Source organism: Dipodomys merriami, unplaced genomic scaffold (assembly GCF_024711535.1).
Source record: "Dipodomys merriami isolate MVZ:Mamm:240054 unplaced genomic scaffold, mDipMer1.0.p SCAF_521, whole genome shotgun sequence".
In the NCBI taxonomy this organism is placed as follows: domain Eukaryota; kingdom Metazoa; phylum Chordata; class Mammalia; order Rodentia; family Heteromyidae; genus Dipodomys; species Dipodomys merriami.
Genome location: NW_027206093.1, coordinates 716279 through 741123, shown reverse-complemented (window position 1 = coordinate 741123; position 24845 = coordinate 716279). Strand labels below are relative to the sequence as shown.

Genomic DNA, 24845 nt, shown 5'->3' with positions numbered 1-24845 from the left:
AGCAGGAAAGTCCATGAGACTCTTATCTCTAATTTACCACCTAAAAGCCAGAGGCAGAGCTGTGACTCAACTGGTAGAGCACTAGCCTTGAGCAAAAAATCTCAGGGATAGGAAGTAGCGCTGTAGCTCAAGTAGTAGAGTGCTAGCCTTGAGCTGAAGAGCTGAGGGACAGCGCCCAGGGCCCAGAGTTCAAGCCCCACCACCGACAAAAAAAAAATTAAAAAGCTCAGAAACAGCACTCAGGTTTTGAGTTCAAGCCCAAGGACCAGCACCAATAAATAAATACATATTAAAAAATAATAATAAAATCACAGCAGCAGTTGCTGCTTCCTGCTTATAGTAAAGGTCACCCCATGGTTCTTTGCTGCTTATAAGCATGTTGGTTCCCCGGGGTCTGTGGCATCTCCTGCTTCTCACATAAATGCCATCCCAGTAGAGAACACATTTTCTCTCCATGGCCCCCTGTTTGAACCTGCAGTGGATGTAATCTGAGTGATTTCTGGCAGATTGTCAGCCTCTTGGGGGCACATCTGCTTGGTTTCGCATGATGTCAATTTCCAGCTGGGTGCACCAGGCTCTGAGGAAGGAATTTGGTTACCCTGTGGTTACTCAGAGGTCCTCCAGAGTGTCAATCAGTTAGGAGTTGTGTGTGCAAGTCTGGAGGCCATGGCATCTCCAGGGCAGAGCTGAGTTGGGAGCAGGGGATGAGGGCCTGTAGATGTGTTCCTTGCCTCTGTTTCTTGAGACCTGGAACTTGAAATTCCCACCCCCTTCTTAGGTTCTCTGGGAGGCCCATCCTGATGGGATGCCCTGTGGGGTACATTCTTCTTGACTTTGCAGTTCAAGGGATTTTTAGAATGATCTCATTCTGCCCCAAAACAGTCACCCAGAAGGCATGTGATTTGGTGGGCATGTATCTTCTTTGAAAAGTTCTTGGGAAAAAAAAATGAAAACGTTTAAATCTACTTAGTCATCCCTTCCAATTCTCAGGAAGTTCTTTCTCATCCGTGACCTCAGTTGGTCTTGTTCCAGTTGAAACCCATTTTGTCTTGTTCACCTAGAGGTTGTCTTCCTCTGCCTAAACCAGATATTCTTTATTGTCTGCAAGTTGCCTATCTGTATTGCAGATTATATCCTTTCTACCCTGTGGTCTCCAAAGGAGTCCTTATTTACTTCCCCTTGGCAGAGGGTTAGAATATGTACAAAGACCCATCTGACCTTCAGAGCAAGGTGGATTTGAGAGTGTTAGTCCACTAGGCTCTGCCCAGTCAGGGAAGACTGTGCCCTTGGCTCTGTAGGCATTTGTTGGCTGGTTGCATTCCTCCATGTCTTCTTTTCTCTCACTGCTGGGGCTATCCATCTCTGGCCTCTGCTTGCCCAGCATTTGGTACCCAGCGTGAGCTTGGCTGTCCCCGTGGTGGTGCCCAGGGGATGCTGAGCTTCCTGGGCTTCTGGCCCACGAGAGTGTGATCCTTAAGTTGTGTCCCCAGTACACTGCACCATCCCTTGCTTTCTCTAAAGGCTCTAGGCTTTGAGCTAGGGACACAGAATGGTTCTGCAGGTAGCCTCCGAGACTCTGACAGACTCCCAGCTTTGAATTCCCACATCTTGAAAGATTCTAACCAATCCAGCCTGAGGTCCTGAGCCTTGAGATTCTAGGAATTCCAGGATGGCCATGGGTTTCCATTCCTCTCCCCCCCAGCAGAGCATTTGGATGGCAATCAGTTATTGGATTTGTTTCTCCTTGACAGGCATGTTGGGAAGTCAAGACCCTTCTTCTCTAGGCCTTTAGTGAGACTCATTTGGCCCATGAGACCCAGCCAGGGACTAGCAAAGGAGTTGGTGAGGAGAGGGAAGAGAGAGATGGCTTCAGAGTCTTGAGAGTGCCTTCTAACCATGGAGAGCTGCAGGGTGTGGGAGGGGCTCTGTCAGCACTGGTGTGTTCAGGTGCCCCTGCTGCTGGGGTACATGGGTTGTAACTGTCTCTGTCTTGTTGCCAGGCGGAAACCGCAGCCAATCGCATCTGCAAAGTGTTGGCCGTCAACCAGGAGAATGAACAGCTTATGGAAGACTATGAGAAGCTGGCCAGCGATGTGAGTACCCCTGGGTTTTTCTTGTCTGGTTCCCGCAAGACCTTGCACCCCATCCTGAGACAAATAGCCCAGGCAGTACTTCCATACCCCTCTGGACACAGAATTATGGCTAGGTGTAGTTAACACTCCCACTGCATTTAATGTGGGGCAGCTTAGGTTCTGCTCTGCCTCTCCTAGAAATAGGGAGATGGAAGGCAGAGGGCCCTGTCTGGGTTACCCTGAGCCTGGGAAATCCCTTTACTTTTCTCTCTCTCTTTTTGTCAGTCATGGATCTTGAACCCAGGGCCTGGGTACTGCCCTTGAGCTCCTTTGAGCCACAGCTCCATTTCCGGTTGTTAGGTGGTTAATTGGAGATAAGAGTCTCACAGATTTTCCTGCCAGGGCTGGCTTTGAACTGCAGTCCTCAGGTCTCAGCCTCCTGAGTAAATAGGATTACAGATGTGAGCCACCAGCACCCAGCTTAGCTTCCCTTCACTTTTCTAACTCTTGTCATTTTATTTTTTACTTATCAAATGAGATCTGAGCCAGGGAATCTCAAAAGCTTTCCCCTGGTATACTGCTGCTGTATGAGTATTGCTTGAATTAGAACAGGGCTGTGTCTGGTATGGAGATGGTGTAGGCTGTGGCTCAGCTTGGTGTAATAGTCAGACTGCCGGGGTCAGGATGGGACAGGGCTGAGTTTGCTATTCTGCCATTGGCTTTGTTTGGGTTATGATTCCACTTGAGTCTTTTTTAAAGAAAATTCAGTTTCTTAAACTCTACAGATAGAGCCTGGTGCCCAGGCTTAAATCCCTGCTAGGTCATGGCAGCAAGACACGTGACCTGACAGATCACAACACTTAAATCCTATGGGATTCCTGTGGTTATTGGGAAGTTAATTCACAGGACAGGCCTGGCACTATGCAGGTGTTGCATGTTCCTTTGATTCACCTTTGCTGCAGGCAAACAATCCAGGCACTTTCCTGCTCTGGGCTCCAGGCAGCTCTGTTCCAAAATTCAACCTGTATTCCTTTTGGCCTAGAACCCACATTTCTAGAAAACATGAGGAAACCAAGGCCCACCCAGTTAGTAGGACCTAGGCTACAGCTCAGGGCTTCTGCCTCTTGGTGGACAATGGCTCTATGTTCCTTCCTCTGGGAGGGTAGAGAGGCTTAGTGATGTTGGCTCTGAGTTGAGTTGTCATACACTGGTAACTAAGCATCATGGAGCGTGTGGCTTTTGGAGGCTTAGTGATAGTCACTCTAAGTTCCATACTCTGGGAGCTAGGCATCATAGAGCCATGGCTTTCGGAAAAAGCACCTTGGAGCCAGCCTGTCAGTAGTTGTCTAGGGATGTCCCTGGATAGTAGTGGGTAGGGAGTGTGCTTTCAGGGGACCCTGTGCAGGAAGGGCATGCTGGGGTGGGGCGGGGAGGAAATGCCCTTGCACACTTCCCCCTTGGGTACCCTTACCGCTCTGCCTCTGCCTACCCCACCCTAGCTGTTAGAGTGGATCCGCCGCACCATCCCATGGCTAGAAAACCGTGTGCCGGAGAATACCATGCATGCCATGCAGCAGAAGCTGGAGGACTTCCGTGACTACCGGCGCCTGCACAAGCCACCCAAAGTGCAGGAGAAATGTCAGCTGGAGATCAACTTCAACACGCTGCAGACCAAGCTGCGCCTCAGCAACCGACCTGCCTTCATGCCCTCTGAGGGCAGGATGGTCTCGGTGAGTGCCACATAGGGTCTAGGCTCCTAGCCCGGCCTGGCTTGCCTTCATCCCTGAGTGTCTCCTGACCAGACCAAATGCAGCCTCATGGGCGTGGGTCGGGGAGTGAGACAAGTGCTTCGCCCACCCAGGCTGCTCCAAAATCATTTCTTCCTGCCACATATCACCCAGCTTGGGCCTCAGCAGCTCTCCTGAATGACTGCGGCTCATTCACCCAGGTTAACTCATAGAACCCAGAACCCACTTACCTTGTTCATCCTTGTTCTGGTTTCCTGGCTGGTTCTGTGGCCTCTACCACACCTGTGGTCCCTGTCACCTCTGACCATTCTGGGTCTGGCTTTCTCTTCCAACTCGAAAACATCCTAGCCACCAGCCCAGCTTTCTTTTTACTTATTTTTTCCCCTTTCCACCCCCCTCCCATCATGGGGCTTGAACTCTGGGCCTGGCAGCTGTCCCTGAGTTCTTCAGCTCAAGGCTAGTTCTCTATCACTTTGAGCCACAGTGCCATTTTCTGGTTTTTTGGTAGATTATTGGAGATAAGATAAGCCCGGGCTGGCTTTGAGCCATGATCCTCAGATCTCAGCCTCCTGAGTAGCTAGGATTATAGGTCTAAGCAACTAGTGCCCTGCCTGCCAATGTCAAAACTTTTTGAAAAAGCTTTTTAGTTTTTCTGTATAAATGTAATTTGAAGGGAATTTTTTTGATTCTTCAATTTTTACTGTAAAGTTGATGTACAGAGGGGTTACAGTTATAGATAAGGTCATGAGTACATCTCTTTTTGACCAGTGTTTTGCTTTCCCTTATTTTCACCCATTCTCTCACCTCACCCCCCGCCCCTAGGTACGTTTTATTTAATTGACTTAATACAATAATTTTTTTTGTCTAGGTTAACAATTTATTTTTAGCTTTTAAAATTGTTATAAAGGTGATACACAGAGGGGTTACAGTTACATAAGTCAGATAAAGAGTATAGTTCTTTTTGGATAATGTCACCCCTTCCCTGGCAACAGTATTTGTAAAACCCTAATATTTTGTTGTAGCCAGCTTTCTATTTCATGAGCTATCCTTGTGTCCCTTTTTACATCCTTGGGACTTGGGGAAATTTTTAGAAGCCAGAAAGAAACATACAGAAGGAAATGGAACGAATTCACTGTGGCAGAAGCTTTTATCCTTTCACAGGAAGAATCACGAGAATGTTCAGGCGTCTTGTGTGACACTAGAGACAAGCAAAAACCCAGGCAGGAGCAAAAAACCAGGCAGGAGCAGTATCTGGGAAGCTTGAAGGGAAAGAAAGGCCTTTGGTATCATGTGTGGATTGAAAAACTAGTCCTCAGGTTCTCAGGCTGAGTTGGTAGCTTTTATGCAACCAGAACCACTGTTAGCCAGAGAGTGCTTTTGAGGAAGAGAAGTACCCTGCCATGGGACCAGGTGCAGTCTGGGCCCATAGAGGGCTAGATGGCACGCAGGTTTTCTTCTCCAGTTGCGCCACAAGATTATACTAACTGCAAGGATGACCTTGCCCGGTATGTGTGCTTATCTGTCCTGTCACAATCATAGCTCCCTCACCCAGGCTACTTCACACAACCCAGAGGCCTGAAACCAGTGCCCACTTCCCCTGTCATACTTGCTCTGGCTTCCTGGCTGGCCCTATGGCCTCTGGGATGAACCAGGGGTCTGTCAGAAGCTCTTCCTGTCTGGGCACAGAGGGTCTTGAATTCTTACCCTATAAAGCTTCACAGTCAGATCCTCATAGCTTGGTGGGGCATGCGGATGCAGGCCCTCTCTCTGCCCTTGATGCCTGCCTCCTGAGAGCCCAGGGAAATGCCCAGGGACACAGTAGGAGCTCAGAGGTAGGGTGAAACTTCTGGCTGGGAGCTGAGATTGGGAAGAAATTCTCCCTCAAATCTGAAGCACCTGCAGGGTTCCCAGGGTCAGGTGGCTAGGAGTTAGGCCCAAGCCAGACCCTTACCCTCTACCTACCATCACTACAGGACATCAACAATGCTTGGGGCTGCCTGGAACAGGCGGAAAAGGGCTATGAGGAATGGCTTCTGAATGAGATCCGGAGGCTAGAGCGGCTCGACCACCTGGCAGAGAAGTTCCGGCAGAAGGCCTCCATCCACGAGGCTTGGACAGATGGTGAGGCCACCCAGCCCGCACCACCCCAAGGGTTCTGACTGTCTATCTTCCCAACCCCTGGCCACAATTCCTTCTCTGGCCTTCTATTAGTTTCACCTTGCCTCTCAGTAGTTCTCTGGCATCAGGTAGGTTTGTTAGCCATTGCATTATCTCAGTATCCTTATCTTCTACATTTATTACTACACATTTCTTAGACATTTAAGAGAACTGAATCAGTAAGGCCATGGGAAGGGCTGAGACAAGTTCTGGCATCGTGTAGTGCTGGGTAAGGTTAGTCTTTAATTATTCTTGTCTCTGTCAGTTTCCTTCTCCCCAGTCAATGGGGGTGGTGGGTTTGAATCCTGCTACCAAGAAGCAGTGTAAATGTTCACTGGTGAACATTCACTTGACTTGTTTCCAAATCTATGTATTAGTTATGGCTGCTGTAACAAATGACCACACACTTGGTGGCTTAAAACAACAGAAATTTATCCTCACAGTGCAGGAAGCCAGGCATCTACACTGAATTCTCTAGAGGTTCAGCAGAGAGATGATCCCTGCTTCTTCCTGACTTCGGGTAGAACTGTGGGAACCCAACTACATTATCCAACCCTCTGCCTCCCTTCTTACAAGCCTTATTCTCTCCTGTCTTTATCTCTCCTCCTGCTAATAAGGACCACTCAAAAGATTTAGCCCCTCCCATTCTGGTTTAACTTCATTTTAACTGATTACCTTAGGAAAAACTATTCCTAATAAGGTTATATTCCATGGTCTAGTTGAAATGAGTTTTATTTGTGGAAGAGGGTTGAATCTATTTTTTTGGCCAGTACTACCTCATTACACCATGGTTGGAAGGCTTAAAAATCAGAGAACAAGCCAGGCTCTAGTGGCTCATGCCTGTAAATCCTGGCTAACTCAGGAAAGATTATGGTTTGATGTTCATGAGACCTTACCTCAAAAAGAGCCAGCATCAAACAAGGCTGGACAATTGAAAAAACTGTAGCAGCAAGAAAGACTAAATATATCAAATGTGAGATCTGAGGGAGCACTCATCCTAAGATGAATCTGAACCCAATCCCTAGTCCACTTTTTCACCATAAATACTCATGCCCAGATAGGAGCATTTATTTGTTTATTACTTTGTGCCTGTACTGGTACTTGAATGCAGGACCTGGGCACTGTCCCTTAGTTATTTCACCCAAGAATAGCACTCCACCACTTGTTCAACACTTCCGCTTCCAGGTTTTCTGTGGTTAATTGGACATGTCGTCAGTGTTTAATGCCTGGCAGGTGAAATACACTCAGTATAGGGCAGCCCTTGGCCTTTTTCTCTGCTTCCTGTCTGCTTTCTGGCCTCTAGGTACAGGGAACCAAAGCTTTTCTTTCTTTCTCTCTCTCTTTCTCTCTCTCTCTTTCTTTCTTTCTTTCTTCTTTCTCTCTCTCTCTCTTTTCCTTCCTTCCTTCTCTCTCTTTCTTTCTTCCTTCTCTCTCTCTCTTTCCTTCTTTCTATCTTTCCTTCTTTCTTTCTTTCTTTCTTTCTTTCTTTCTTTCTTTCTTTCTTTCTTTCTTTCTTTCTCTCTTTCTCTCTTTCTTTCTTTCTTTCTTTCTTTTTCTTTTGTCGGCCATGGGGCTTGAACTCTGGGCCTGGACAGTGTCCCTCAGCTCTTCAGCTCAAGGATAGCACTCTACCACTTGGGCCATAGCGTCACTTCCTGTTTTCTGGTGGCTAATTGAAGAGTCTCACAGACTTTTCTGCCTGGGCTGGCTTTCAAACCACGATCCTCAGATCTCAGCTTCCAGAGTAGCTAGGATTACAGGCGTGAGCCACTGGCGCCCAGTCCAAAGCCTTTCTTTACATTAGAACCTTTGTCTTCTTAATCTGACTTTCAGGCTTTCGGGCTATATATAACGTCTTCTTATTGTCAGCTGGCATTAACTCTGAAGAGAGGCATTCATACTTGGGATGTTCTTGACCTCACAATCTAGGCTAGTAGTAGGGAGGGAGGGGCCTTGCTAGCTCTGTCAGCTGGAGGCCAAATTAGCTAATAGAGAACCCTGAGCTTGAGACACGCCGCCCCCCTTCCCTAATTTAGCCCTGTTTTGTGTGTCTGACTTTAGGCTGGAGATAAACAGAAAGGATCTGTAGCTATTTGGGAATGGCCTGGCTTGATATAAGGATTGGCATGCCATTGGCTCTTGACTAAAGGGGTTGGGTATAGCACCCTATTTAAGTGCCTGTGCAGGTGTGGATGAAGAGGGTCCTGGTTTGCCCACTAGGTGCTGTAGGGATTCTCTCCTGGGTTAGGGACAGCTCACAGCCATGTGAGAGCAAAGGATGTTCCCCACTTCTCCCAGTTTGCAAGCCACCAGCAAGAGCTTGAGGAACCCTAGCATTCAGCACAGCCTCAGAGGGGAGCAGTTTGGCTACCCAACTTCATACCTAATGAGTTCATTATATTTGAATGGAAATACTATTTCCTGAGACTAAGGAATTGACCCTAAACATGGAGAAATCATGTGCCAGGAGACATTGGTGCTAAGAAATGTACCATCACGCAAGCCAAGGGTCCTGCGTGTCCTACAGTAAGTCTGTGAGTGGTTCTGTCCTGGAGGTAAAGCCTGGTAAAGTCTTCTCTCCTTATCTGTGGGTTATATATCTCTGGATTCTGCCAACCACAGATCAAAATATTCAGACAAAAGGAATGGCGTCTGTGCTGAATGTATGTGTAGACTTTTTTTTCTTGTCATTATTCTCTAAACAATAATCTTAACATTTTCATTGTATTAGGCATTGTATGTTATCTAGGGATGGTTGAAAGCATATGAGTAGGTTATATGCAAATATTTCAGAGACTTGCATATCTTCAGATTTTTGGCATCCTTGAGAATCCTGAAGTGAATTTCCTAAAGATATACCAATGAAAGACTTTACATAGGAAGACAATGGATCCAAATAGATATTTCAGCTGGTTGCCAGTGGCTCATGCTGGTAATGATAGCTACTCAAGAGGCTGAGATCTGAGGATCATGGCTCAAAGCCAGCCATGGCAGAAAAAGTTCATGAGCCACTTATCAATGGCCAGAAGTGGCAGTATGGTTCAAGTGGTAGAGAGCCAGTGGAGAAGCTAAGGAACCGTGTTCAGGCCCTGAGTTCAAGCCCTGATACTGGCACACACACAAAAATGTACTGCTAAATATTTTTAAACAATTTATGTATATCTAATGTGTTAATATCCATACAGGGAAAAACTAAATAGAAGTAGGTAGACAAGTAAGCTTATTTGTTATCATCTCTTTTATGTAAATATGTCTTACTTATTATGATGATGGGGGAAAGAAAAATGGCTTGAAGCTCAGCAGCTCTTTTCTGGCAGTCTGAGCAACCCCAGGGTTGACGTTGAAAGTGGACATGAGAACCAGCTCAGCTAGCTCCTTCCCTGTGCCTGTCATAAAGCAGCTGAGGAGCTTTGATTGTTTCTCATCCCTGCTTTCCTCCTGTAGAAAGAGATCCAAGAAATGCAAGCGTCTTGCTCTAAAGAGAAAGGGTTGTGCATCTAATGGTCAGAGAAGGTTCTAGAAGGTTTAGATGCACCCAACTGTCTGGTCTGCACTGAGAGTTAACTGCGGAGGGGCTCCCTGCAGGGCTGTTTGAAGCCAGCCACATAGTGACTGGAGGAATGCTGGTGTGCTTGGCAAGTTTTTCCCCTAAGTATGTCATGGGGTGTAGCTGGTTGTGCTTCCTGCGAATGCTTGTTTTGCAAATGCTGTGTTCTTTACCTTCCCATGTATTCCTGCCTAGCCTTCATTCATAACTGCTCTAAATGCTCTGGAGATGCTCCATGGAGAGCGGTAATTTCCCCCTCACTTACCATGACTAGATGTCCAGCCACACATCTGCTTCTCACACTGGGGATCACAGTCTGGAGGATACACCTCTAAGGGAAGCAACCCCAGAAGTGGAGTCCTGGGGCCTTGAGGGGTGGGTGGCTAGGTCTAAGAAGATACTCTGTTTCCTACTCAGCTGTGATCCCATCTCTGCATCCAGGCAAAGAGGCCATGCTGCGGCAGAAGGATTATGAGACGGCCACCCTGTCAGAGATCAAGGCCCTGCTCAAGAAGCACGAGGCCTTCGAGAGTGACCTAGCTGCTCACCAAGATCGTGTGGAACAGATTGCCGCCATCGCACAGGAGCTCAAGTAGGCCCGCCCCAGTGTCCCCCTCCTCCCTCCCCTAACACCCCCCCCCATCCTTTGGTGCCAATTGTGAGGGCCTGGGGCCTGGCTTTGTCAGCTACTGTTGTAGTGGGGATGGGAAATGGTGCCCAAACAGGAAGTGAGTCATATGGAAAACAAGGAATGTCCCTTTTAGGGAGAAAGGAGCTAGGACTACGCCATTCCTGTTACAGACCTTGGGTCTTCATCGTCATTAAGGCAGATCAAGCCTTGGTTCTAGGTGCTAGACTTTTTCATAGACCCTAGGATTCCCTGTCATTGAGCATCAGGTCAAGGCCAGCCTCACCTCCAGCGTTGGTTGGAGGCAAGGGGCGTCAGAGAAGAAGAATGGCTGCCTTCAGTCTCCCACCTCTGGTCTCCTCAAGGACAAGGAGGTGGGACTGCAAGTCATGCAGATGGAAGCACCCCTGACTCTTCCAGCACCAGTAGTGATCCCCAGCCCACCCCACCCACGGAAAGGGAGATCAGTCTCCATAATCAGCCTGTGTCATGCATCACCTGACTCCTTGTCTTTCCTTCCCCAACCCCAGTGAGCTGGACTATTACGACTCACCCAGTGTTAACGCTCGTTGTCAAAAGATCTGTGACCAGTGGGACAATCTGGGGGCCCTGACTCAGAAGCGGAGAGAAGCTCTAGAGGTAAGGGCCCTGGAGAGAGCAGGGCTGTGTGCATGGATGCACGCATGTATGTGCACATGCATCTTCCTCCTCCTTGGTTCTCTGTGCTTTAAAGGTCTGCAAGGTTCCCTGGATCCATCCCCACCCTGGCCTAACTGGGAGACTCACTTTGGCACAGGCCCTCGTGGAGATGCCTCCTTTTGTGCCTTAATGGTGTCTCGTCCTCTTTAGTGTTTGTGGCATCTCAGCACCTAACAGCCCAACCCCAGCTATTTGAGAACTTATCTGGGCTACAAATCAGGCTCTGTGGGGGCCAGGCCAAGTGATTTCATTGTGAGGTGATCCATCACCTGATGCACTGAACCAGTGCCCTTGTGGAACTGGTTCTTTCTGCTTTAGTCCAGTGCTTCCAGACCAGGACCCCTTGGGGTTGGCCTGGAGGCTTATGATGGAGGTGGGAGGTAGCTCTGAATATCACTCTGTTAAACACCTGCTTGGCAACTTCCAGCGGACAGAGAAGCTACTGGAGACCATTGACCAGCTGTACTTGGAGTACGCCAAGCGGGCTGCACCTTTCAACAACTGGATGGAAGGGGCCATGGAAGACCTTCAGGACACTTTCATTGTGCACACCATTGAGGAGATCCAGGTGAGCCAGTCATACCCCCCAAGCCCCTGCGCTGGATCACATTCCTGTAGGATTGCCCTGTAGGGTAGACTGAAGATGATCATCCAAAACCTTTGATTTGTTAGTTTGACCAAGTAGTTTGACCAAATGGTAAAGACATTTATGGTCCTGTCCCCTGCTACTCTTCATCCCCTCCCCTCCAACTCCCTTCAACAAGTATAAGCCATATGGCCACATAGTCAACATATTTATTTGCACCTTCTTCTCTACACCCTTCTTTTGTTGTTGCTTATAAAAAGTAGTTTGATTATATCCCAGGTCTTTGACTTTTAACATTAATCTCAGAACTCACTAGACACTTTGTTGAAAATCAACTATGCAACTTGTGGGTGGGGATGGAAGGAGAAAACTAGGAGAGGGCCAGGGAAGGGGTGACATTGTCCAAAAAGAAATGTACTCTTTACCTGACTTACGAAACTATAACCCATCTGTATATCACTTTTATAATAACAATTAGAAAACCATGAATCCTGGAGTTCATTTTATATTGAAATGAGCTCCTTCCTTTATCTTTGATGTAACTACAGGGTATTAGATTCAGAAGGTTGTGCAGAGTGCTCCCATGGCCAGTATTGACCCAGAGGTCATCTAGAGCTTCCCTGGTCCCCTGTGGGATGGTGAATATCTCAGGGAGATGGCTGTCAATCTCACCAGCTCCAGGGATGCAGCCATTGTACTGCTAGCCCTGTCTTCTCCTTCCTGTAGCTGCCCTGCCTTAGTCCTCAGCTGGGAGAATCTGAGTTGATGCCTCTGGCTCTCCCATTGGTGTGGGACTTTGCATCCTTTGTCCTGTGATCTTCTACCTGGGACCTCTAGGGCTCCCTTTGCTTATCTTACCCAAGGAAAGCACCAGCCCCACTGAATATCTATCTTTGTCCTATATCTCTATGTCTCTTCAGGGACTGACCACAGCCCATGAGCAGTTCAAGGCCACCCTTCCCGATGCTGACAAGGAACGCCTGGCCATCCTGGGTATCCACAACGAGGTGTCCAAGATTGTCCAGACCTATCATGTCAACATGGCGGGCACCAATCCCTATACAAGCATCGCACCTCAGGAGATCAATGGCAAATGGGACCACGTGAGTGGAAGGGCTGGGCTGAAGGGCACAGGCTGAGCCATTGGATATTTGATAAGGACAAAGTGTTTTGTTTCTTTTCATTGATTTTCATGGATTTCATTTACTTCATTATCATGTAGTAAAACATGACCCAAATAATGCATGAATTGCTGGATGAGGTCAGCATCTTTGCTATTGTTCTGGTTTTGACCCACCCCTCCCTTTCATGGCTCTTCATTTCTTCATTGGCCGCATGAGGAGCCGGCTGGCCTATCCCCAAGGTCTCATGATTGTTCCTGCCCCAGGTTCGGCAGCTGGTGCCACGGAGAGACCAGGCTCTGACGGAAGAGCATGCCCGCCAGCAGCACAATGAGAGGCTACGCAAACAGTTTGGAGCCCAGGCCAATGTCATTGGGCCCTGGATCCAGACCAAAATGGAGGTGAGTCCCCTTGTGAGAAGTATTTGCTTTCCCATTTCTCCTTAGTGCCATCTGTGCCAGGCAGGTCAACTGTCTCCCCTGGGGCAGGAACCCCAGCTCAGTCACCTGCGGCAGTACAAGAAAAGCATTGTCCACTACAAGCCCCTGATTAAGGGATGCCCTCTGGTGGGGTGTGGAGGCTTGTGCAAGGAAAGCTTGATCCTGATGTCTGATTGGGAGCAAAGATAGACAGGAGGGCATTTCTATGGAGCTGCATAAGAAAGTACCACAGGATGACCAGCTCCTGAATGCCTGGGTCAGCTTCATTAACCCTTTGGCTTGCTGCGTTCGCCAGGTATTCCTGCCTCTATTATTGTTCACTGGCAAAGGGCCTAGTCAAAGAGTATGATCTTGCCAGAGAGCCGAGCCATCCCCAGTGAAATGCAGAATTTTTTTGCTTAATTGTTTAGGCTAGATGTTGGGGTTCATAGGGGATTAGCTTGAGTGGAATGTGGTTTTGAGATTTTTTTTTTATCATGGGGCTTGTACCCTGGTCCTGGGTGCTGTCCCTCAGCTCTTCAGCTAAAAGCTAGTGCTCTACCACTTGAGCCACAGTATCACTTCTGGTTTTCCGGTGGTTTATTGGAGATAAGAGTCTCACAGAGACTGGTCTCTGATCTCTGCATAGGCTGGCTTTGAACCATGATCCTCAGATCTCAGCCTCCTTAGTAGCTAGGATTACAGGCATGAGCTACCAGCGCCCAGCTAAATCTTTGAGATTCTTAAGGCCAGAGACCAGGTCAAATTCCTGGTACTGTATGCACCCCTTCCTTTGCCCCCAAGATACTGTGCTTAGTTGATATTCAATATCAAATCAGGGCTGACTTGAATGGACAGAAATGGTTTTACACACAAGCGCTCCTTACAATGGATGAATGACAGGTGGAAATAGACATTAGGTCGGACCTGTGGGGAGGGATGGAACTTGGGTAGGCATCTTAGGAGTCAAAAGAGCAGAGTGTAGCTTCTGAAGAGGTAAGCCAGGCATTCTGAGGCTGTGGCAATCCTGGTTCAGTGGGCACCAGGAAGGCCCTCATGGGAGGAAATAACTGAGAGCAAGGCTTGGAGTGGGAGTTTGAATGGGAAGCAAGTGAGCCAGCATCTCCTTTCTGAGTCTAACCTAAGGGATGGCAGAGCTCTGATGCAATGATGATGCTTATTATATACTTTTAGGATGCTATTTCCATACCAAGATGCACCCATGCTAGCTGTGTATCCTTCATTCCCGGTGCTGGCCTCCCTAGGGCTGAGATAGAAACCCAGAATCACCAAGTGTGTGGGAGAAAGGTGGGGGTAACTAATGACCTGGAGGGCTTTAATTCTATGGAAGAGAGAGGTCTGACAAGGTGCTGCTTTCTGGACGAGCAGGAGATCGGCAGGATCTCTATCGAGATGCACGGGACCTTGGAGGACCAGCTCAATCACCTGCGGCAGTACGAGAAGAGCATCGTCAACTACAAGCCAAAGATTGACCAGCTGGAGGGCGACCACCAGTTGATCCAGGAGGCGCTCATCTTCGACAACAAGCACACCAACTACACCATGGAGGTGGGTGGGGCTAGCCCCAGTTCTCAGAGGAGAGGCGCGCATCTCCTTCTGCCCTCCACCCGAGCTAGGGTGAGGGTTGTTACCCGTCTCCCCAAGGAATCTGGTCCTAGCAGGAAGATGAATGCTCACTTCTCTGCATCCCTGAAGCTCTGTGTCTTCAATCTGCAGGGCTTTCTGGGTACCCCAGGAGCTCCTTGAAAAATGAATTCACGCAGGCCCCAGCTACAAAATTTGACTCCCTAATTCTCAATGTTTCACAAACCTCACCAGCAATTCCGATGCTGGTGGACTCCTCCAAGTCTCAGCGGAATGGGCACCTACCTTTCAAAGACTACAGCCATTCATCTCTTACTGATGGTACCTTCTCAGAAATGTGTCCTTAGGTGATTTTCTGACACCCCAGTGACACACTGTTATGGCTACAATGTCACTAGGTGGTCCCTGGGACCACCGTGGTGTATTTGGCCTTTCATTGGCTAGGAGGCCATTATGTGGCACATGGCTGTACTTGTTTTGACTTGTATGTGTAGGTATGCACGTTCATGTGTGGCTGTGGGGTGGGATGTTCAAGGAATCACACGTTTTGTCTTTTGCTCTTTCCCACTATCAGATCTACCTCCCTTTCTTATCAGACCCCCATTGGCAAGTCCTGGTCTCAATGTTGTTCCAGGCGGAGACCAACACCCAGCCCCCTTTATCCTCCAGGTCCTTCTGACCTGGTAAGGTGTCCTTGCTCCTTACCCTGCTGATACTATGGCTCCAGACAGAAGGCTGAGTTTGATTGCTTTGACTGCTCATAACAGTCAAAAGAAAGGAATGGGCAGGGACAACTTAGAGCCCAGGCCTGATACCCCATCAACCTCACCCCTACCTCCAGCACATCCGCGTGGGCTGGGAGCAGCTGCTCACCACCATTGCCAGGACCATCAATGAGGTGGAGAACCAGATCCTGACCAGAGATGCCAAGGGCATCAGCCAGGAGCAGATGAATGAGTTCCGGGCCTCCTTCAATCACTTTGACCGGGTGAGAGCCCCACTCCTTTCTCACTTAGAGCAGCTCCCAGCCCCTGACCCAGGGCCCTGGAGGGCACCGCCCAGGGTGTGGGCCACTATGCTGGGCCTAAGTTCTTGGGGCCTGCTCTGACTCAGTGCACCTCAGAGTCAGGCTTTCTGAGCTAGCCTTAGAAAGCCATCCTGGTGTCCCATAAGCCTCCCTGCTTTCCCGGGGAGAGTGCTAATGTCATTGGTGGGAAGAGGGCCTTTGACCCTTAACCCTTCCTCTCCTCCCGTGAGGACTCAACCCTTGGAGAAGAGGCTACCAAAGTCTCAGCTGGAGGCCTCTGCCTCTGGCTGTCCCCATTGCCCCAAGACAGAGAAGCAGAGGCCTGTGTCCCATCTCAATTCTGGGGGATGGGGCTGTCCTTTCCCAGTTCCCTGGGATGTAGGGCAGCCGTAAGGGTGGGGAGCATGGGGTCAGGTGCTGCGTCCCACCTGCCTGCTTCACTGCCCTCCAGGCACCTGGGTGGGTGGAGCCCTTGGGGACACTGGGGTGGCCTAGGACCCCTCTGGGGGAGCTTCTCACCCTCTTGGTTCATTGTGCACCCCTGTGGCCCTGCTTCCCGAAGCAGGGCTGTGTGTGCCAGGGACAGGGTCCCCTTGTGGAAGCTCGTCCGTGTGTCTAACCGTGTACACTTTTATTTCCCTCCTCCCCCATCCTCCACCCTCCACCCTCTCCACCCGCATGCCTTGTTCCTGTGTCTCCTCCACACACACCACTCTCCCCCTGGGGCATGGCCCACCCCGTCCCCCACCCCTCACGGCCTCCACCTCCCTGGCACCGCATGGCTCGCTGCCTGGCGCACCACGGCCCCAGGATCACTCCGGCACGCTGGGTCCCGAGGAGTTCAAAGCCTGCCTCATCAGCTTGGGTTATGATATTGGCAACGACCCCCAGGTACTCACCTCCTGCATGGAGCACGCTCAGAGGTGGCCTCTGGGGCGAGAAATAACGCGTTTCTTCTTTTTCTCTTTTCTCCCTGTCTGGATCTTCCTGTCCCTCCTTCCTGTGGGCCATGGGGCTCGTCTTCTGCTGTCCCTGCCTCCTCTGTGTCGGGCTCCTCCGTCCTCTGCTCCAACCTTTGACATCTCCCGCTCCGCTTCCTCCTTTCTGTGGCCATGTTTCTCCTACATTCCTCTGCCCTTCCTGACCTCCAATCATAACCTTCCTTTTCCTTTCCATCTGTGCCCTGTCCTCCTGGTCCCGGGATGGCTCTTCCTCTTCCTCCTCCCTGTCTGTTCCTCCTGTGCCTTGTGACACTGGCTCACAGAAGAAGACAGGCATGATGGACACGGATGATTTCCGCGCCTGCCTGATCTCCATGGGTTACAACATGGTAACGTAAACCCCACCCTCCTGGCCTTAACCTGCCCTGGCCAGGAGACAGCCAGCACACAGAAGAGGCCAAGTCTTTAGTAATGGGGGGGCCCAAGCCCTCTGCCTAAGGCTTCCTTCCCCGAGGAGTGTCAAGTGTCCTTCCTTGGGAAAAGCCAGGCCAAGCCAAGGGTCTGTGTAGTCGGATGACGCAGAGTTCTTTGCCTTAGTCTTTGTTCCTGCTCGTCCTCTGTTATTTATTATGGCAACTGGGCTTTGTTATTTTTCGTGTGGGTACCTGGTCTGTGCCTGAGGCAAGCAGGAAGCATTGGTGGATGTTCCCACTATATGCTTGGCTCTACCTCATCTTACATGAGGCATGGAGGTTTAGATTTTTTTCCTTTGCCCTGATGATGACTCCAACCAAGTCTGCCATCACTCTGCCACTATCCCAGGCTCCTCTCTAACCTTCTTCATGTGCCCTCTGTCATCCGGCTTTCTGGGCAGGCAGATAACTCCAGACATGGTGACAAGGGCAGAGCTTACTTGCAGAGTCCTACCTTTTTAGTTTGGATTGTGATATAGGTAACAACCCCAAGTCCTCACCTCCTACATGAAGCACAAGGCAGGGCCAAGGGCTTGTGCTAGGCAATGTCAATTTAGGAATTAGCAACACACTGCCATCGCCAGCTTGTGACCTCAGATACAAAGTGAGAAGAGCCCTGAAGGACCATTTTAAGGATTAAACAAAGGACCTTAACACAGTACTGTGCACGTGTCTGGCACTTAGAAAATACAGAGTTGTAGAGAGAATCTACAGATTCTGGAGCCAGACTGCCTGAGGTCAAATTCTGCTTACTTAGCCTGAATAGGCCTCGGACTTCCTATCCGTGCACAGAAATGATAAGATTTTATATGGTAGTGGTAAGGATTAAATATATAAAATATGTAGCATACTATCTATGCTGTGTGGATGTTAGCCTTTGTTATTATAATTAGTAGCAGTGTTCTTTTTTCTAAGGAGAATCCAGATACCTATAATGGATGGGAAGCCCTGAGTTGGGCTTAACCCAAAGCCAGGTTAGGTCATTGGCTATTGTATGTTTCTCTTCTAAACAACATGCTACCCAGGGGTTTGAGGTCCACCTGAGATTCTCAGCAGGCCATGGACTGACAGGCCTGGCTTGGCTGTTCCCTCTAGGGAGAGGCAGAATTTGCCCGCATCATGAGCATTGTGGACCCCAACCGACTGGGGGTAGTGACATTCCAAGCCTTCATTGACTTCATGTCCCGAGAGACTGCCGACACAGATACTGCAGATCAAGTCATGGCTTCCTTCAAGATCCTGGCTGGGGACAAGGTGAGCACTGCGCTGGGGGTGACAGGCACTGACTAGACTTTGATCTGGAGGAGACAAGGCCAGAGTGTGAGCACTTCAACCATCCTTTCTTCCCAGACCCCATTGGGTCTCCCATGGCTATGAGCCTCTACCTATTTACTTATTTCTATAAGGCCTTGGGCTCAGCTAAGGAGTTAGGACATAGTATTAGCTTAAGGGGGCTCCTACAAGTTGGCAAGCTGCAAGTCAGAGAGGGGCCCTTGTGATGGTTTGGGGGCAATGGAGTGGGTTGGGGGGGTAGAGCTGGATAATGGAAAAGTCCATCTGAAGACATCTAAGTCTTGGCCATTAAATCCTCCTGGGGCACAGGCGTAGAATGCTGGTGATTAGCAGGACGAAGATGGAGAGAAGTAGGGAACGTCTCATTTTTCTATCCCAAGAGTAGACTGCTTCAGCTTCCCAAACCTTCCAGATACCCTCTGACTCCATGCCTGGCAGTAGGAAAATAGGCAGGGTACAGAGGGGCTGTCTCCATGGAGGCCAGAAGCTCAGTCCAGGCCTTGACATCGGTGGACCTGGATGTCACTCAGACCCACTGCCATTTTTAGTCCTGGGGTTTGGAGGGATTTTCAGGAGCCACAGATTCCCCCTAAATATTAAGAAAAGATTCAAGGAGGATCCAGAGAATATTTACAGTGGAAGGGAATGCCTGAGGGCTGGGTTTCCTTTCTGTAAAATTCGCAGGGGAACCTTTATGTCATCTCTGCTTCAAAACTGAAATGAAAAGGCAAAACCCAGTAGGGAGCATAACTTCTGAAATATCTCAATCTATAAAGGAGTAAAGATAAAGCGATGAAGGGGGTTCTCTGAAATTCTAACTTAAGTACAAGGACCCTCTCATTAGAGCGAGGGCACCTTGGAGCTGGTAAGATCTTCAGAAAACATCTGACTAATTTTGTAGGAGGGGAACATAAGCCCAGAAAGGCCTAACTTTCAGGTGACAAGAAGGCAGCCCTATTCTTCCTCACACCCATTTTCAGGGAACTCGGGGATAGTCTGTGGAACTACCCTGTGGTGCAGAGCTGGGTGAAGGCTCTTGGACCCTTGAGCTCCTGTATGAAGCAGCTTCCACACACACCTCTCAAGTAGAGGGAGCAGGGAAGGCAGGAACAACCCAGGCTGGGAGCTTAGTGAGTTAGAACAAGGTTGACATTTTGGCTGCTAGCCAAGGTGCAGTGTGTAGTAGTGATTCTCATACTGGACACCCATCTTAACCTTGTTGGCACTCCTTAAAGATAGTGTTGTAGGCCTCCACAGAGTCCAATGAGTGGGTCTGGAAAACGCCAGGAATCTATATGTCCCTTTATTGTGCCTGTTGAAAATGCATGTTTAGTGCAGATGAGTGAGGAGCAGGACAAATATAGAATATAGGAGGCCAGGTGTGGGTGGCTAACACCTGTAATCCTAGCTACTCAGGAGGCTGAGATCTGAAGATCACGATTTTGAAGCCAGCCCAGGCAGGAAAGGCTGTGAGCCTCTTATCTCCTATTAACCACCAGAAAAACAGAAGTGGCGCTATGGCTCCAAGTAGTAGGGCGCTAGCTTTGAGTTGAAGAGCTCAGGGACAGCACCCAAGCCCAGAGTTCAAGCCCCCAAACAAAACAAAACAAAACTAGAGTAATCTTGTGAAATTATTTTGTGAAGGCTGTAAAATAGGTGTCAATTAAAAGAAATTATTTTTAAAAATACATTTGTGTGTGTGCGCATGCGTGCCTGGGTGCATGCATAGCTCCAAAGGCCCCGCAGGGAGGGAAGAAGCGGACACCCTGGGTCCCTAACGTGCAGAGCAAGTTTAGCTTGGCCAGTTTTGCGGCACTGCCGCACAGTGTCGCTTTACAGCCGCTGCTGGCTTTGCGACCGATGGCCATGCTGTCTCCACAGAACTACATCACAGAGGATGAGCTACGCCGGGAGCTGCCGCCGGACCAGGCTGAATACTGCATCGCACGAATGGCGCCTTATGCAGGTCCTGACTCCGTGCCCGGTGCTCTGGATTACATGTCCTTCTCCACGGCGCTGTACGGCGAGAGTGATCTCTAACCTGCCCCTCGCGCTTGCGCACTCGCGCCCCGCTGCCTCGGCCGTCGCGTCTGCCGCCCAGGTTCGGGGTTTCCCACGGGGTTTCCCACAGGGCCTCCCGTGGAACGCGCATGCGCAGGGACCCACGCGGCCTCCAGCCACCTTACCCGCCAAGGGACAGTTTACAAAAATATTTTCTGCAAAAAAAAAAAAAGAAAAAAAACTACATTAAAAAAGTACAAAAAAACCACACCAAAAAAAAAAAACCTACATATTTTATTATAGAAAAAAAGTATTTTTTTTCTCTACCAGACTTACACGGAAAAGAGGAAAAATTATTTGCACCGAGATGTCGTTTTGTCGTGACAGTAGGAAAATAACCAAGCACAAAGTTATATTCCATTCTTTCTGCTGATTTTTCTTCTGTTCCATCTGCTGTATTCATCTTTCTGATCTCATGTCCACTAGGTGGGGGATGGGGGTGGGTCCTGTCGGAAGGCACATGGGTGCATGTGTGTTTGCTAGCTCACTTGTCCATGGAAATATTTTATGATATTAAAGGAAATCTTTTGAAATGGCTGTTTTATAAGGAAGTTAATTTGTGTGGCTTAGTTTTAAATCTCAGAGGGGTGACTAGCCTTATCAGAACATACTTAAATCTTAGCCAGGCACTTTTAGCCAGGTGCAGTAGCTCATGCCTGTAATCCTAAAAGCTACACAGGAAGTTGAAATGTGAGGATCACAGTTGGAAGCCAGCCTGGGCAGGAAGTCTATGAGACACATCTCCAGTTAAGCACCAAAAAGCCAAACGTGGAGGTGTGGCTCAAGTGGTAGAGGGCTAGCCTTGAGTAGAAAAAGCTAAGGGACAATTCCCTTGAACTGTGTCCTTGATCCTGAGATCAAGCTCTAGTATTGGCACACTATATATAGCCTATTAAAAAGACACTCTCATGTAATCCTAGCTACTGAGAAGGCTGAAATATAAGGCTAGCCCTTCAAGTCCAAGTGAGACTCTGAATCTCCAGTTAACCACTGGAAAGCTGGAAGTGAAGCTGTCACTAGCCTTAAAAAAAGAGCTTAGGGGCAGCAACCAGGCCCTGAGTTTAAGCCCCACTACTGCCCCCCCCCCCCAAAAAAAAAGGACACATTTGGAGCTCTCGGATACCTTTGATGTTGCGTGGCACTGATTGTGTAAAACCACTGCTCTCATTGCAACTCTGCTCCTTGCTTGCTCTTTTCCTAGTCATGGGAGTGTGGTTTTTTGAGCCTGATGGGTTCAGTACTCTTACACCTGTTTCTCCATTGTAAAAAGGAAAAGGTGGCTTGCTCACAGGACTTAAGTTCATAATGAAGTCATGAATGTGTAGGAGACTCCTGTGATGAGAGGCTCTGCCTTCGTTTGTCCTTGGTGGCTTCGAATGACTCTCTGTGACTTCTGGATGTAGCCTAGTCCTTTTGTTTTTTGCTGCAGCAGCTGCTTGAGTTGCCTGTCACCTTACCCCTTCCTCTTTACAATGTCCCACAGGGGCTGGGGGTGTGGCTCCATGGTAGGGTGTGTGACCATCATGTGTGAGGTTGAGGCCCAGAGCCCAGTCTCACAGCGAGCAGCTGTCCAGCATCGCCTGCTTGTTGGAAATGCAGAGTTTCAGGTCCTGTCCCAGCCATATGGAATCAGTCCAAGTGCTTTGAAAGATTCCCCAGGTGATTTGTGCTTTCCCCATTTTCTTTTCCTTTTCTGTCCCCTCCCTGAGGCCTCCATGAAAAGTAGAGGGCAGTGAAGAGAGTCATGAGAACTACAGACTGTGGTACAGAACTATTACTTTAGCATTGGTGGTGGGGGGTGGGGGTGTCCTGGAATCTAGGTAGAGTTTAAGCCCATGATCGCCTTTTAAAAGTATGGTAAACTAGCAGCATTAGTGGTTTATGCTTGTAACCCTAACTACTCAGGAGGCCAGCCTGGGCAGGAGGATCCACGAGACTTTTCTCTAATTAATCACCAAAAAGCCAGAAGTGGAGCTGTGGCTCAAGTGGTAGAGGGCTAGCCTTGAGAAAAAAAATTTGTACTCAGGGACAGTGTCCAGGCCATGAATTCAAGCCCCAGGACCCGTACCAAATAAACTAGCTGGGTGCTGATGGCTCATTCCTGTAATCATAGCTACTGTGGACGCTGAGATCTGAGGATTGAGGTTTGAAGCTCTCTCAGGCAGACAAATCTGAGATATTCATATCTCCATCTAACCAGCAAAATGGCAGAAGTGGAGGTATGGCTCAAATGGTAGAGCACCAATCTTGAGCAGAAAAAGCCAAGTGACAGCTCAAGGCCCTGAGTTCAAGCCACAGTATCAACATACACGCACATTAGAAGCAACAACAAATGATATGCTGTGCTCTGCAGTTTCTTTTCTAACTGGGGCTGGTCATGATAATATAACATAGTGATCAGAGAACACTAGTGCATAGGTGTTAGCTATGACCAGTCCAATTTTAGCTTTGTGGGGATCCAGTCTTAAAAATAGAATTCCTAATAAGATCTGCCCCCTCAATTATGAGGACTAAGACTAAGAACTTCCATGGCTGGGATGAAGAGTGACAAACTTCATTTTGAGGTCCTCTTATTTAGAGATGAGTTCAGTGAGTTTCTGGGATGCTATCAGCCCTGGGAATGAAGATCTGGACAGAAGGGCTTTAGTGAGGAAGGGCTCAATAGTGAGGAATAGAACCCACAGTGTGATGCATGCTAGGCAAGCACCCTGCCACTGAGCTACACTTCAGCCCTTAAAACCTAGATTAGGGGCCAGACACTGGTAGCTCTCGCCTGTAATCCCAGCTACTCAGGAGGCTGAGATCTGAGGATCACAGTTCAAATCCAACCCAGGCAGGAAAGCCCACGAGACTCATCTCCAGTTAACCACCAGAAAACTGGAAGTGGCCGTGTGGCTAAAACAGTAGAGCTCTCGCCTTGAGCTGAAGAGCTGAGGGACAGCACTCAAGCCCAGAGTTCAAGCCCCACAACTGAAAAAACAAACAAAAAAAACCTAGATTAGGGTTGTCAAGCACATGTTGTATAATAGTACAATTTTTTTCTGTAAAAATCAAAACAAGTTCACAGACTGTTCCCCCAGAGCAATTAACCCCATTTTCAAACTTCATTAAATTCCTTTAAACATGGTAAACTGTATTTACAAGCCTTCCTAATTCTCTCTAGGACATGGAATTCACAACTCAGGCATTTTCAAATCCAAGCAGTGGCATCTGGCTCAGCACAAAGCAATTGCAAATGTCCATGTGGTAAACCAAGGCCCGCAGAGCAATCTTCTTTTAAAAATTATTATTACCACAGAACATTCTAATGCAATTTACCAACCAGCAATTCCCTTCCACCTCCGAAATTAAAGTCACGTGTCTGATCTCAGTGACACATTTCAGACCAAAACCACAAAGCTAATATAGGCGAGATTCCCTTAGGTGTTCATTCTCTTAAATTAATCTATAGATTGCCACAATGGGTATTCAACTGAACATTGGTAATGTATTAGTACCGAGTTTATCTGCTTATTTTTTTAAACAGATTTTTAAACCCTTCACTACTTGCTGCTGACTTTGGGGAATCGGGCTGTCAGAACTGGGATTATATAGTAACAGGGGTTGTGACGCACAGTGAGGAGCCTTCTCCCTTCCAACGCCATTCCACGCAAGTTCACTCAAGGGCAACTCAGTGTCACCTCTCATAGATTCCGCTCTGGCACCAGGGGCCCAGAGTCTGTGCCTACCATCAGTCCAGCATCACCTGTCACTAAGTGCTGGTGTAGATGCGTTCCCTACCTGACCCAGCGGCCAGAGGGTTGTCCTTGCAGCAGTGGAGTGAGTTCTTCCTACCTGTGTGGACCATGCACTTCTTTTGTATTTTAATCTACCTCCTTCCTGATACTCTAGAGCTGGTTGACAGACTCATGAAGGGGCATCTATGTAAGCAGCATCTCCCACCACCACTGCCGCCCTGTTAATCCTTCCCTAAACTTTCATCATTCTTCTGAGTACCCAGCTCCATCTCTGAACTAGCTCAGACCCGGCTCCTGGACCTTGATTAATGCCCACACAGTGCAGTCACGTGGCTAGAGAGTTGCTAGGTGGGCTAGATTTCCATTGATGCAGAGATCCCAGTTAATAAAGTAGACAGATTTGGTCCATGGCTTCAGAGATTGTGGGTCACAGTCACTTGGCCTTGTTTTCTTTGGACCTGTGTGGCGAGGCGGGACATTCTGGGGAGCAAGTAGCACAGGGCTGGCTGGTCCCCCTCATGGCTGCTGGGTGGCAAAGGTGAAGGGGCACACCCAGCTGGGTGGGGGCAGCACCCCACTTTCCCCTCCACTCAAGGCGCACTGTGGTTTTGAAAGACACTGGAACTCTTCACTGCTTTCCTTATATCAGATCATTTGGGGAGCCTGAGTTGTGGCTGTCATTGCTACTTCCTGTATTTCAGCGAAATCAAGTTCAAAAGCTGGCTCACACT

General features: G+C 48.7%; 1 protein-coding gene across 3 annotated transcripts in view; it reads left to right on the top strand.

The window, feature by feature from the left end:
- LOC138811382 (alpha-actinin-1-like) overlaps window positions 1-20910 on the top strand; it is a 42819-nt gene extending 21909 nt beyond the window's left edge. Inside the window, exons 7-20 of one of the 3 annotated variants that reach the window (XM_069999117.1) lie at window positions 2001-2093; window positions 3572-3802; window positions 5794-5941; window positions 9966-10116; window positions 10683-10791; window positions 11279-11419; window positions 12358-12540; window positions 12825-12959; window positions 14367-14546; window positions 15424-15570; window positions 16420-16500; window positions 16874-16939; window positions 18119-18277; window positions 20198-20910. In XM_069999117.1, coding sequence (XP_069855218.1) covers window positions 2001-2093; window positions 3572-3802; window positions 5794-5941; window positions 9966-10116; window positions 10683-10791; window positions 11279-11419; window positions 12358-12540; window positions 12825-12959; window positions 14367-14546; window positions 15424-15570; window positions 16420-16500; window positions 16874-16939; window positions 18119-18277; window positions 20198-20356 — 1983 coding nt within the window. In that variant the 3' untranslated portion in view covers window positions 20357-20910. The remainder of the gene's footprint in view (window positions 1-2000; window positions 2094-3571; window positions 3803-5793; window positions 5942-9965; window positions 10117-10682; window positions 10792-11278; window positions 11420-12357; window positions 12541-12824; window positions 12960-14366; window positions 14547-15423; window positions 15571-16419; window positions 16501-16873; window positions 16940-18118; window positions 18278-20197) is intronic. The other 2 variants (XM_069999119.1, XM_069999118.1) reach the window with 2 other exon arrangements.
- The last annotated feature ends 3935 nt before the right edge of the window (window positions 20911-24845 follow it).